The following is a 15,001-nucleotide window of genomic DNA, read 5'->3' on the forward strand; positions in this document are numbered from 1 at the left end:
ATTCAGTTCAGTTCAGTTCAATTCAGCTGAGTTCAATTCAGTTCAGTTCAGCTCAATTCAGTTCAGCTCCTAATTTCCTTCTCTTATAAAATATTCATTTCACTTCAGTTCAGTTCAGCTGAGTTCAGTTCAATTCAGCTGAGTTCAGTTGAGTTCAGCTGAGTTCAATTCAATTAAGTTCAGTTCAGCTGAGTTCAGTTCAGTTCAGCTGAGTTCAGTCAATGAGAACAGACCCATAGTTTGGTAGATAAGTTTCATATTACAATGTCATAAGTATTAGGTAAAAATTTATCTATGATGATGTCGTGAATTTTAATTAATACTTACATAATAATTATTATTATTTAACCAATAGATAGAAAGGAAGTTTTATATGATTTGCACAATCTCATTTATTATTATATGCTTTCATAATTTCTACAGTATCAACATAATTTGCTTAGATCATTAATCCTTGAAGGCTACTAGGCAATATATGTTCGATCTAGAACAAAGAATCCTGAACAAGTGTACAAAAATTCAACCCCAAAATTCCAAAATGGCATGCTTTTAAACAATTCCTTTAAAATTAAGTCTAATTAACTTATAGGTAATTAGGAAAAGTCGTTTCAATGCTCAAGTCAAGTCATATCAATTATGAGTTCATGAATTTATCTAACCCATATAAGGGAGTATAATAATATTTGTGTTTTTTTTTTTTTTTTTGGTAAGGAGAAGGACCCTACCGGACTGAAACCTCTCATAGGTCTTTCCGGAGTTCCGGCCCGAATTAACGGGCTATACACTTCTAAAATGGGGGGAGTTGGGTAAGGGAATCTCCACCCCAAAGTGTCTTTAATAGGATCCTATAAACTCATGGTTGTGAGATGCAAACCTTACAATTAGACCAAGCTATGCTTGGTAAGTACTCCGTATAATAATATATGAATGTTTGTTTAAGTGCAAATACAAGGATATACTCCATAATTTCTACATACATCATGTTGGGCAAAGGGGTCTTGTCAGTTATTATTTGCTTCATTCTTGAAGGCTTCAAGCCAATGAATCATTTATGCAAAAAATTCAATGTTTAAGTAGTTTACTCGAATTGATATTGAATTTCATATGTGGCTTTTCAATAGTACAATTATGATTACATTAGGAATTCCCATCGTGAGAAGAGCTTTATAATATTATTTCCCCTACCTTAAAAAAAATACTCCCTCCGTCCCTTAATATAATGCCTTTTTTGAGCCTTTATTTTTCACATAATAAAGAGAAAGATGCATTGTATTAAAGGACTAAGGGAGTAGTACAATTATGATCCCGTATTTGATCCACTGTAACAACAATTGGAAGGAAACTGAACACTAACCATTCAGAACTAATCCCTAAATCTAAATTAACCAAAAAAACTAAATCGGATAAAACACAAAAAAATAAAAAAAAAATATAATCACGTAAATTATTAAACATGTTATGTTCCTCAATCCAAACCCGATCCATCACACAAAATTCCCAATTCCCGAACCCACAGACATTCTATCATAAAGGCCCAAACACAACACATACATTGATTAGAGGCAGAGGTCAAACAAAATAAAGAAATGAAAGGAGTAGCTAAAAACTGCTCAACACGTCGTCAACGACTAACCGAAGAAAGAAGATAGACAAAGACAAAAACAAAAACAAAAACAAACAATGAATTATGAATGTCCCGCACAAAAATAACTACTTCTCTAACACCCCGCCTCATTTCTCGTTTCTCCTCATTTCTTCTCTCTCTTTTTTTTCTCTCTCCTAAAAAATCCGCCATTGTTATCCATTCTTCCCTAACACAACCTTCTTCAAAAATTTCAACAATGTCGGCGTCGGAATCTGACTTCGCCGCCGTTCGCGCCCAAAAAGGCGCCGGTGATTATAAGAATTTCCGCATGATTAGCCGTGACCGTGCGTTTTCCTCTTCTCAATTTACCTATTTTTGATCATTTCTTTTTTGTAATTCGATTTTGATTTTTCCAGCATTTGGTAGATATAATTTTGAATTTCATGTGAAATTGTTACGTGTAGCATTGTTTTAATTTTGTTGAGTGAATATGCTCTAATTTATCTGCGATTTACGACCTAAATTGTGTAATGTGTATCATTTGTCAATGTTTTGATTTGTTTGGTCTAGTGGTTAAGACGAAGGGTCTGTGTACAATACTAACAATGGGTCGTAGGTTTGAACACGTACTCTCCTCCATTTATAACGCACCCGTGGCTCATTTGCACCTTCAAATATTCGCCATACAATAATGGTGCTTATGTGCCAGGGTTCACGGAGTATTTTTTTGCTCAACGAATTTAAAAACGACCAAAAATTACCATTGGGTGTATGGTGTACCTAGGTGGCTAGTTGCACTTTATGTTAGGTGCAGCCGGCGCTTACACTTTTTTTAACCGTATTTTTGTCCATGCACGCTTAGCACACATGATTTATGTGTGTATTAGGATTATTTGCTTGCCATTTCACTTGAAAGTTATGGTTAATTAAGGAATATAGCTTGTTTGTGCAATTGTCACAGAATAAAGAAAAATGGGCAGCTTTTTCGAAACTCATGTTACATTAAGTCTACTTGATTGTCATGATAGATTTTTTTAGAATGTGAGTCATTGCGATTAAGCTGATAAAGGAATTAAGCCATGTTTTAAGCCTTTAAGGTATAAGTGCTAGGTTGAACTTGATGATATCAGTTCATTTATGTACACCTTCAAGTGTTCAACATGTCTCAAGTCTTTAAATTTAAATCATTACTCGAAACATCTTTAAATTTATAAATCGTATCCCAAACTTATGTGTCTATCGTAAGGATTTGACCTCATGTCCTTGTGACACTATGCCAGTTGAACTATGCTAGTAGAACATAGTGCTCCAATTGGTTGGTGAGAATTCTCTGTTAGTTGTAGATTCATGACTCTACAATGGATGTTTTCAGGGTTATTATACGAGATGCTTCAATCAACTTCCAGTGAATCAAAATCATGGAAGGTTTGTTTAATCCAGTTTGCTTAATTTTTATATGTAATACGTTTTATATATTAGTTTCAATATGAATTATGCCAAGGGGGTAAAAGTTCCAATATCTTTTTAGCTTCTATTGAAAAGTTATCTACTCAGAAGACACCAGGGGATTTATGTTCGAAAAGCAAAAAAAGAGCAAAGAGCTAAGAACAATTAATCATCATGCTTCATGGAAATCATATACTCGTATATTTGTAAATTTCTGTTAGTATATGTTCTTTGTTACTTGGAAAGATTCAAGAACAGAACAAAAGCCTTCTAGGCTCTAGACCTGCTGTCTTATTATTTAGCAATAAGCTATAAGTAAGGAACTAAGGACACACTATAAGATGCTATCATGCATTGAAGAAATTGAGGATCAGAAGTTGTCTGAGTTGCAATCAAGCAAAGACAAATGTTTATGATTAAATTTGACCGTCTATATTGCCTCTGTCCCATGAACTTTGAGCCTGGGAGGATTTTACTTCTCTACAAGCAGTATATCATAGTATATTGTGTTTTTCCTCATTACTTTTATGCCCTGAATTAACAGTTTGAATTGACCTTTTGTCCACATTTAGGTTGTTTTAATCCATTAGTATCATGCATAGTCTAATAGCTAAGATATACAGAACAAAGACTACTTTTAAAGAAATACTGAATGATTAACATAGATTATAGATTAATTATTAGTCAAAATTTAGAAACATTGATTTTTCATCTGGGACATTCAATTTAAGACAGGGGGAGTTTTTGTGATAGTTGTTCTGATTCTCTGTGGATTAACAAACTCTTTGTGCAACTATTGAAACCCTTTTATTTATGATGCTTTTTATTCAATCATGTCACAGTGACGCAGTATATAAAATCTGTGTTTGAATTCATTTTTTTTACATAGGTACTGATTATGGACAAAGTCACTGTCAAGGTCATGTCATCGTCATGCAAGATGGCTGATATCACTGATCAAGGGGTTTCATGTAAGCTTCTTTTGTTTTACTGCATATAATCCAGGGATCACAATGCCAAATATGCTTACCTAAGTTTTTTTGAGAACTTAAATAGATAGTATATTGCTATTCAAGTGTATATGTAGAGAGTATCTGGTTCTTTTTTCATCTCAGGTTTTCTGACTTCCATCTAATGGTTACTACATCTTATTTCATTTTTTCCTTCACTTCTGGTCAATTTCTGTTCACTAAACATGATTTGAGCATCTATAGTCGGCTACATTTGACTTTTCATTATTTGGATTTGTTCCAGAACTAGTCTATCCTAGTTCAAAATATATATATATTGAACTGAACTAGTGATTGAAGATGTTAAAAAACTAAATTTTGGATTCATAAATATATTGCATGGGACTGGCATAAGTCTTGCCTGTTAGCTAAATCAGCAGTTCAGAATGTATCTCTCTTAGCCATTGCATTTCCTATACTAACACTTCTCCAATGCATTTTGACCAAGCCCAAATCTCACCTATGTGCTTACCAATGTGTCATATCTTGGTGTTTGAAGACAGTCAACATTGAATTGATTGAAATTCTGACTACATTAAAGAAATGTTCTGGTCTTTTGTTTTTGGCTATCACACAAGCTCATAAGTATATGACAGCTTCGTATGGTAACTCTTATTGCATAATTTGGGGCAAATATATTGTGCAAATGCTCATGCTAAGCCACTGTCATGATCTTAAGCTATATCTGTGACTTCAGCTTACAGTGGTTTATAATTTTATATTGCTCTAATGACTGTTCTGTCTGCAGTGGTAGAAGATCTATTTAGAAGAAGGCAACCTCTTCCCTCTCTGGATGCTATTTATTTCATTCAGCCAACAAAGGAAAAGTAAGCTTTTCTCCATTCATTTTTCGAACACCAAGATATCTCGAATACTCTGTTACTGTTTAGACTTCCAAAAGACCCCCCCCCCCTCTCCAAATACTGATTGAAAATATTCTTTCTACCTGCAATTCCTGCAATTGTAATTGCTGTTATATAATTAGGTCAATTTTGTTGCTCAACTGCCTCTTGATTGTGTTTTCCTTGAAGCATAATAAATTTTGTATCTGATCAGAATTTTCATAGAAAGAATACCGACTTTCTGACTTTTCTAAGTGATCTCCCATTAGGCTACATGGAATAGCGTTTGTGGAGACAATATAATGATGAATTCTTGGAAATTTACTAAAAAAAGAAACTCCCTAGAACCAAAATAATTTGGGGAGTTTGCTTTGTGGAGCTCTCCTTTTTCAATCACGTAAAAGTTAATTCTGTGAGCAACCTACTTTTGTTGACGATTGCAAGGAAGTGCTATACATTACATTTCAAGATATGTGGTGGTCAAGTGGTTGCCAAAGGCTTTGAGATCTTGTCTTTCAGATTTCCTAATGGCTTGGGGGAAAAAAATTTGCCAAAACACTATTTCATGTTGCTTTATGTGATGGGCCGGGATTCCATGGACTGTAAAGAGAGTTTGACTATCTGGTGCTAAATATTTGGAATTTGGAAGTGGACGTTATCAAAATTCAAAACCTCACTCTTTTCTTGGGCAACCTGTCTAGTGAAACTTCATCAAGGCTGTTTATGCTCTCAAGCCTTTTTTTATGTAGCAGACCATGCAGACTTCTATTAGTCTCTTTGAGTGGGCAGGGATGCTAGTATCTTTTTTTTTTTTTTGGACAGGAGGGATGCTAGTATCTTAGAGATTGTAGGTTAACTATAGTTTTTTTATTTTTTATTTTTTTTTTAATTTTTTATATCCAAAAACTCGTCAATGTAGGCATTAACTTTATCATTCCCTGATTTCCTTTCCCTTAAAAATATCTGTTAAGGAATATAAATACTTTTTGTAAAGTGAAAAATGAAAATGTCTGCTGTATTCTGAAGTTCAATATCAAATAACAAGGTTAGAGGTGTCCTTAAAGGTATTAAGATGCGTATGACTGTATTATTATTAATAATACACCGGTTATCACTTATCACAATTAGCATGATAATAATCGTAACAATGAGAAGTTTCCTTTTAACAAAAATCTGCGTAGTCAGAAGTTTTATTCTGGACTTCCTCATGTGCTGCTAGACTTCTTTTTAAGGTATTCCTGCTTGCTATATGCCTAATTTTTTTTTTCCTTGTTTTGTTGCAGCATAGTCATGTTCTTGTCTGACATGTCAGGAAGAGAACCTCTGTACAAGAAGTATGTTAAGCTTCCAGTATGCCTAAAATACTTAGATTTTCAAAAGTCATTTGCTGTCTGTTTCCCTTAAACTGCTTGTTTTTGTCATTTGTTTCTGGTCCCAGGGCATTTGTATTTTTTTGCCAACCTGTTCCGAAGGAATTACTTAATCACATCAAGAGCGATATGAGTGTGGTACCCCGTATAGGTGCTTTAAGAGAGGTAAGGGTCGTTTTTCTTTTTACTCATGTATTCAAACAATCTGAGTGTCATGCATTAATGGTCTTTTACTCCTTCATTCATGTTGCAGATGAATTTGGAATTCTTCCCGGTGGATAGCCAGGTAAAAATGAATATCTTTCATGCTCTGCTACTCCTGAGTCCCGGCACTACAATTTTCTTGCCATAATTATGTTTGACAGGCATCTGACACTCTATATACATAGGATACTTGGCTGTGGTCCTTGAAATATATAAGAAAACAGAAAAAACTTTATGTGTCCATGTGAGATACTTTTATTGAGCTTGACACTATTGAAGATCTGAGTTACATAGGAGATAGGCTCCATTTATCAATCATTGAATACTTGGAGAACTTCCTTTGTATTATTGCATGCTAAACAAATGTTAAGTCGACCAACTTTTAGCCAATTGGAGGGGGGGTGGGTGGCAGGGGTGGGGAGGAGGAATCTAATGTTTGTAACAATATACGATTTTGGTAACCTTCTTTCCAATTTATCTCTGACATTTATTCAGCTTAATGTTTTAATGTCATCTTACCTTAAAACATCTTACTGTCTTTTTGCTTGCCTCTGCTTTGTTAATGCCAGAGACATATTTTTTTTAATCATCCAGATGCTATTGATACAGGTGTTTGTTACTGAACATGATTCAGCTTTGGAGGATTTTATTGGAGAAAATTCACAAAATAGCCGGAAATTTGATGCTTGTATGAATTCATTAGCAGTCCGCATTGCAACTGTCTTTGCTTCATTAAAGGTACATGTTAACTGGGTATGCCGCATGTTTTCTTCATGCATTTCTCTTTTCCAAGTTGAACAGTATCATTGGAAGCTTTGGTGCAGATCTCGATTAGTAATTCGCTATCTAAATAATTTGAAGGCTTTAGATCTGTTTCATGTATATCCCTATTTACAAGTCAAACATGTGAATCTGTAATACCTTGATGAATACGTTGACTGGATTTAAGGAACTAGTTGAGCCTTTATGATTAGATCACAACGTCAAGACTTGGTTTATCAGTTGTTAGTTTCTTATCCAGTGTTTATTTTTTTTTCGGTAGATGATTGAAAAACTAGTAAAGATCCGACCAGGCGACAAACATGATGTGAAGCACATTTAATTTATGACAAGTTCTTATCAGGGCTTTGTATAGAAATAACTTGGATATTAGAGGTACAGACTAACCATATACATTACTGTTACTCTTATACACTAATCATCTGACAGTGCCCGTGTCGACATGCATCGGACACCTCTAATAGGAGATACTTGAGTGTAATTACAGTATAGGAATTATGGAAATGTTTCTCATCTCTGTTGGATACTTTCTGCGAGTTTGATGCATGAGTCTGAGCAATATAAGTATGTATTGCATTGTACAAGACAACGATGAACTTAAGTGCACAAGGCAGACAATCTTTACTTACCGGACACACCAATGAAATTTGTTTTCTCTTAAGTGTTTAGAGAATATATTTAGTGACCTCCATTTTTACTTTAAAGGATCATTTATCATATCATCATTTAATTAGCAACTCCTGATGTGTAGTCATTTATATAACATCTCATCATGTTATGGAATCAGATTTAATATTTATTATTGTTTCCTGATTGACATAATGCAGTAAGGAACTAAATATGTATTTTTGTAGGAGCTCCCCTATGTACGATTTCAAACTGCAAAGGATCCTGATACAGCATCTTCACATGAACTAATACCTTCAAAGCTTGCTTCAGCAGTTTGGGACCGTCTGAAGTTATATAAATCCACAATTCCCAATTTTCCCCAAAAAGAAACATGCGAGCTACTTATCCTGGATAGAGGTGTTGATCAGGTTAGAGCTCTCACTGTATATCTTGTTGCATGCTCTAATATTTATTACTTAGCATTTGAAATTTTTACATGCAGATTGCTCCAGTGATACATGAGTGGACATATGATGCCATGTGTCACGACTTGCTGGAAATGGAAGGGAACAAATTGGTGCTTGAGGTTTGTCTTATACGAAGTAGTTCCTTACTTCATTTTATTGTATGTTCTTTTTTGCAAGTTTCATGGTGAACTTAATTTATGCTTTATCATAGGTTACTAACAAAACAACTGGTCAGCCTGAGAAAAAGGAAGTTCTTTTGGAAGACAGTGATCCTGTATGGCTAGAGATCCGCCATTTGCATATTGCAGAAGTACGTTTCCTGGACTGAAAATTTGTTTACCAAATTGAGTTGTTAAATCTCAGGACAGTTTAATTAAGTATTCAATATCCCAGGCTAGTGAACGGCTGCATGACAAAATGACCAACTTCGCATCAAAGAACAAAGCTGCAACACTGAGTCAAGCCTCAAGGTTATTTAAATATTGTTGATGCCTTGTTGCTCTTGGAGTACTCTCTTACATACTGTTAAATGATCTGCAAACTTATCTTCTTGTTTTATGGTTAATATCTGCTATTGGAGCATAACCTTCATCATAGAATTTAATGCGAGCTTGGTGCTGTTTCTTTTGGTGTGTGTTGAGTTTGAGTTTTTGTAAGTAATTTAACGCTTATGTGTTCGTGATATAAATTTATAAATACCCACCAAAAAAGGGAAAAGAAAAACACTCATTTTCCATAAATGGTTTTTGCCAATCAAGTTTTGGTTGATTGGCTAAACTGTCATCCAAGAACTCACCAAAAATAAAGAGGATATGACTGGGAAAAAAATTATTGTATGCAGTCATCTGTTATACTTGAGCTGTTTTACTTGAGTGCCCAAAACATGTATCTTGGCTCAACTACAGCAATGTCTGCTGATAGTCATGGACCTCATGGTTGAGAAAGTACAGCACTTTTTATTTTGCTTGGCCTTTTTCTGGTGCACCTTTATTACTTCGTCTTACGTCCTATAGACTCAGGTTTATAATCCACGTCATGATTTATTGTCTTTCAATATCTTGAATTTGAATAAGTCAGTGCTGTTAAATTTCATCAAGAATTCACATAGATTATTGACTTTATGTAGAGATGGAGCAGAACTTTCTACACGAGATTTGCAAAAGATGGTTCAAGCTTTGCCACAGTACACTGAACAAATGGAGAAACTTTCTTTACATGTTGAGGTTAGTTTTAAACTGCAAGCCTATTGTGCTCAAAGCTGAATTACTCTCTAGAAAACTGTTAACTCCAAAGTTTTAAAAGTCAATCAGAGAACTGGTAACTATCTAATCAATGCAACAGTAGACACCTTCAGTCATAATGCAAGATTAATACAGTGATTTGGTTCATGTTTGAAAGGTATAGTAGGCCTTGAAGACCATTAAGGACTTTGTGAAGCTTAAGCTATTTCAACTAAGCCATTAATTATTCACATGAATATAAGATTGAGCATTTCATTACTTGTGGATTGTGCATAACCCAATTAGAAATGAAAATTTATACTTTCTAGGTGCAAGAAAAGAGATCCTTGTAGTCATGGTACAAAGTTGTCAGGATTTCAGCTGATTGAGAACGTATAGATACAGCAGGAGAACTCCCAGTGTTATGCATAATGATCTACTAGAGTTTGAGTGCTAACTGTTGTTATTTTTGGTGCAGATTGCTGGAAAAATAAATCAAATTATAAGAGATATGGGGCTTCGAGAACTTGGGCAGCTGGAACAGGATATAGTCTTTGGAGATGCAGGAACGAAGGAGATCATCACCTTTTTAAGGGCACATCAGGTTTTATATGCACCTGTGCTTGAATAGTAGAATCTGCATAACAAATGGCGTATATAGTTCTTGTATAACCTTTTTCTTTTTTGTTGCTTTCACTTTATCCAGGATGCTTCTTCTGAGAATAAACTGCGGTTGTTGATGATTTATGCATGCGTGCACCCTGATAAGTTTGAAGGAGACAAGGCCTCAAAGATAATGCAGGTAGGAGGAGACTCCAATTGCATCATGCCAGTTGCTCAATTCTGATACCCTTTAGAGTAGATGTAATAAAATCTCAAGAAGCTTGCCCTGCTGCTGCCCTCTTCTATCATGAGGCCAGTCTTCATTCTTACTTCCTTCGGCTGAGGACAATCGGCCGGAAAGCCTCTTCCGGAGGAAATCTTTCCATTATCTCCGCTTATATACGTAGTAGTTACTTTTATATAAGCACTGATAAAAATAATGACAATTAAAAAACATTATTTGCTTTGTTGCAGTTAGCCAAGTTGTCGGCAGAGGATGTGAAGGCTGTAAAAAATATGAGACTGCTTGCTGGATCAGCAATCATTAAGAAGAAAACAAGTGGAAGTTTCTCTCTAACATTTGATGGTCAGAGGGTAATATGAGTGGAATTTTGACTTTTTACAAGAAATACTCAACTGACTTGCGTTGGTTCTATCTATGTTAACTGTTCTTTCTTTTTCCTTATCTATCCATCAACAGAAGAAAATTGCTGCTAGAAAAGATAGAACCAATGCAGAGGAGGAAACTTGGGCATTATCCAAATTTTATCCTATGCTAGAGGTATTTTTTTTTTTTTTTTTAAAAGCACACTTTTGTCAAATTCATTTTACTTTTTTTTCATCAAGCAGATTGAATGTGCCACTTTTAATACCTCCTTGACATTAAATGCTTATCAAATGGAAATATGGAATAGGAGTATGTTAAATATGTTTCTTTGGGGATATCCCTTTTTAATTATCTCTTCCATAGCAAATTGATCATCTACTTCTGAACAAAACTATGGCATCAACCTGACTAAATTGGATGCAGACCATATAGTGCTTTGATTTTCCATCTATCTGCTCTTTGGTGTTTTGTAATTCATCAAAGCTTTGTTACTCTCTCTCCTAACACACAGTCACACACACACACACACACACACACACACACACTGATGATGAACACTCAATATTCACACATGATAATAAACTATAACATTTTTCGGGACCAATGATATGCAAATGTTTCACGTGATGACTTAGTTTGACAGTTTGACACCAGGGTTTATACTGTAGTTCAGCACTTGTACTTGAGTCTGACTACTGTAATAAAAAGCTTATTAACCACAATCTTCGTCCTTGCATTTCATGCATACTAAAGATAAATGCATTAAACAAACACTTATTTTATGGGTTGAGCCTCATATGTTTGAATCATGTAGCAATTTATGCTTACAAAGTTGGATAAAAGAACTCCTCTTCATTATTCTTCAGGAACCTTGAGAAAATTAAAAAAACTTTTTAAAATTTTCCAGGAACTCCTAGAGAATGTGCACAAAGGTGAGTTGTCAAAGAATGAATATCAATACATTAATGAGCCAACTCCAATCAACAGAGAACGCAATCAAACTCAGAGTGTTTCTGCCAGCACAACCACGAAAACTGGTCCACGTTCGATGAGGTCAAGACGAACTGCAACATGGGCTCGCCCTCATAGTTCTGAAGATGGAAGCAGGTACTGCAGTTCTCATCATTCTATAAGCTCTATTTTTTTACTTAGGACCATGAGATATAGAAGCAATCAGATTTTATTGATTGTAGTCTTAATTTCTGTAAATTTTTTGGTCCTTTTCAGTGACTCGGTATTGAGAAATTCGCCCAATGACTTTAAGATGATGGGATCACGTATTTTCATATTTATCCTTGGAGGAGCTACTAGATCTGAGGTAAAATTCTTGGCTGCCTTCTTGCTTCTGGTACGTTGTAATCGTTGGGCTTGATTCATTTCCTGAAGATATTGTATCACATTTTTCTCAGATACGAACTTGTTACAAACTCACTTCAAAACTTAGGAGGGAAATTGTACTTGGTGCAACGAGTATAGATGATCCTCCAAAATATATTACGGTACATATCTCTTGCATCTATCTTTTGGAGGCATGCATAATAATGATTTATGTATTTAAGAAGACTCTCTTGAGCTTCCCTTGGTTTATCCTGAATTTCAAATACTTTAACAGCCCAGCCTATAGGGAACATGAAAGTGTTTATGCCTTTATGGTAATGCTCGTTCCCCCCACCCCCGCCTCCTCCCAGATGTTCGTCTCTACCCAATTTTAACCAATGTAAAATCTACCATGTGAAAGACCTTTTATGTTTTTAGTATCTTATTAAAAGTTACATAATTTTGCTTTCCCAAGTTTGTAAATCTACAATTCAAAAGCTTCATGTGCTCCTTGTATACTTCCTCCGTCAGGCTATAATTTTGAAATACTACTGTGAGATATTGAGATGTCTGGTAAAAGATCTTACTTTTACTTCAGATTGTGGGGAGATTGAGGGTAATGGGAATGGTCCAATTATTATAAGAGGCTTTATTAAGAGAAATCATGTCTTAATTACATGGTTTTGAGAAATTTTAATTATTGTTGTCAAAAAAGAAAATTTAATTATTTTGGATGATGGAGTATTTGTTTGAGCAATTGTCTCCCTTCTGATCGACCCTTTTCAGTTTCTTCATTGCTTTGCCATTGTTACTTGTTAATGCTCTTGCTAATCTAGTGATTATAAATGTTTAAATACAACCATCTTGGTTCTCTGCAGAACTCTTCTCCCTCAATAAAAATCCTTCCTAAATTGAAGTTGCATTAAGCTTTCAAGACATGCAAAATGCAAAATGCAAAATTCAACAGTTGCAGTCTCACTAATCGCACATTGATTTGATTTTTTTTTTTTTTTCAAGTCATTTTCAGTAGCTAATGTTTCGTTTCTTCTTCTTTTTTTTTTTTCTTTTCTTTTTTTTTTCCCTGCAGAAGCTCAAGCAATTCACAGGAAAAGGTCTCTCTCTAGACGGCCTTAGAATTTGAGCATCTTCCTTCAGCAGTTTCAAGAAGTGACAAAGATGCTTATGTTATGAATGATCATCAATATTTTGTAGCCATTTTGTTCTGCTGCTTTCCTCCAGCAACTGTAAAAAGCGGGAGTTCTTACAGCAAAATAGCTGCTGCATCATCACTGTAGAGGCTGATTTTCAGATTAGCACAGGTAGATACTAAGGATGTTAATTCTTTCTAATATTCTCTCTTCCATTTTAGTGGAAGTAAAGTACATCAGATATTAGAAAAAATCGACATACTAGTGATGTTAAAGAACTACACTAACATTCATTGTAAGGAAATAGTAGGCAACTTTATTAGAAAAGTGTTGTAAAACAGTATTACAAGATTACATCATCAAAGTTCTGTCTCTCAGGATCACTTAATTAAGAGTGCCAGAGATCAAAACATTCTTGCAGCTGTGTATGCTCTATTTAACTGGTATTTTAAAGCATGTCTATTTATCTAAAAACTTTATGGTGTTAAGTTGTTATTACAACAGTAAATCAGTTCACTAACAGCACACCCAATCCAACAGCAAATATGTACTGTATATTTCAAATATATCAAAAGCATCAAGTAGAATAAACTTTCAGACACAAATTCAATATTGACACACCAAGCTTGCCTGTAGAGATGGTGGGGGAATTCACCTTAAGTATTTGCCTAAAGATTTGCATAAAGCTAACACATTGGTCAAAGTTGTGTATGTGAAATTGTGCATAGTGTAAAAGTCAATCTGAAACACTTAAATAAAAGACAAAAGTAGTACAAGACTACTCCCTCCGTCCCTTATTGTTTGCACCATTTGACCCAAAAAGTTCTCACATAATAAAGTCGGTCCTTGGTGCACAAAAAGGGATTGAGGGATTATGAACTATAGTGGTGTACCAACACCAAACGGAGTTCCTTACAATTATGAGAGGTTGTCAATAGCGCTAAATGGTGATCTTCGCAAGGTATATTGACGATTGAGTCAAATGTCATAATCCATATGTAAATGAGTCTTACTCACATAACTCCACCCTTTACATTCACTTAATCCAAAAGTGTAAATCCTTCATTGTTAAACATGAATTAAACATGAATGTGAATTCCCAATCAAGTATTACTATTGAGAAATTAATAGGGTTGATAAATTAGATATGCTTGTCATCATTATTAAGACAATCCAGAAAATTTTTCAGGTCTTTTTATTATATGACCTGAGTTGAGTAGCTTGACCTTATCTGAAAATTAAATTTTCATAGTTTACTTAGTAAAAACGTTGATAATTTACTTAAGTTTACTTAGTGAAGTTTTAACTTTTTCTTGTTTTAGCTAAAACTTTCCTTTAGTTCACCAAAAAATTGCTGACGTGGTAATAAAGTGTTCTGTAACAGCCATTAAACAAGCACCACGTGGAAAATCTAGAAAGCAACACCACGTGGTAATCAAGTTATTTACAAAGTACATATTTACCAAATTAGACATTTACTAATCACTCCCACGACACCAATTAGTATTAGGTACTCCTAGTATTGTACTCCAGGGCCCAGCCCAATCTAATATATGGGATTAAAACCCAGTAAACAAAATTAAAGCATGCAAGGCTAATTTGACAAAATAACAACCTAGGAAAAACAAATAACATGAAACTAACTCCATATATAAAAGAAAGGTAGATGAAAAAAATCAAATCATTTCATTTCTACTCCACTACTTTCACTTTCTCTCTCCATTTGAACTACTCCTACAAATTTCTTGTCCATTAAAGGCCAAATTCAACTTCAAGATCATGTCCAAAAACAA

At 34.6% G+C, this 15,001-nt stretch overlaps 1 protein-coding gene across 1 annotated transcript; it reads left to right on the forward strand.

The window, feature by feature from the left end:
- The first annotated feature begins 1,708 nt into the window (after window positions 1-1,708).
- Window positions 1,709-13,355, forward strand: LOC145615682 (protein transport Sec1a-like). The gene is made up of 22 exons (XM_081670740.1): window positions 1,709-1,929; window positions 2,958-3,010; window positions 3,921-4,002; window positions 4,790-4,868; window positions 6,167-6,217; window positions 6,322-6,418; window positions 6,507-6,539; window positions 7,067-7,195; window positions 8,092-8,274; window positions 8,349-8,432; window positions 8,525-8,623; window positions 8,707-8,783; window positions 9,440-9,536; window positions 10,012-10,137; window positions 10,240-10,335; window positions 10,611-10,730; window positions 10,837-10,917; window positions 11,651-11,850; window positions 11,971-12,061; window positions 12,153-12,242; window positions 12,499-12,676; window positions 13,273-13,355. The coding sequence occupies exons 1-22, from the start codon at window positions 1,842-1,844 to the stop codon at window positions 13,353-13,355; spliced, it is 2,217 nt and encodes a 738-aa protein (XP_081526866.1). The 5' UTR covers window positions 1,709-1,841.
- The last annotated feature ends 1,646 nt before the right edge of the window (window positions 13,356-15,001 follow it).

This window comes from Chenopodium album, chromosome 25 (assembly GCF_948465745.1).
Source record: "Chenopodium album chromosome 25, dcCheAlbu1.1, whole genome shotgun sequence".
Taxonomy (NCBI): domain Eukaryota; kingdom Viridiplantae; phylum Streptophyta; class Magnoliopsida; order Caryophyllales; family Amaranthaceae; genus Chenopodium; species Chenopodium album.

Bases quoted from the DNA above. Each gene is read 5' to 3' on its own strand.
- LOC145615682 (XM_081670740.1), top strand. From the start codon at position 1,842: ATGTCGGCGTCGGAATCTGACTTCGCCGCCGTTCGCGCCCAAAAAGGC. The intron at 8,433-8,524 runs GTTTGTCTTATA...GCTTTATCATAG, and splicing joins GGAACAAATTGGTGCTTGAG to GTTACTAACAAAACAACTGG. The intron at 10,731-10,836 runs GTAATATGAGTG...ATCCATCAACAG, and splicing joins TAACATTTGATGGTCAGAGG to AAGAAAATTGCTGCTAGAAA.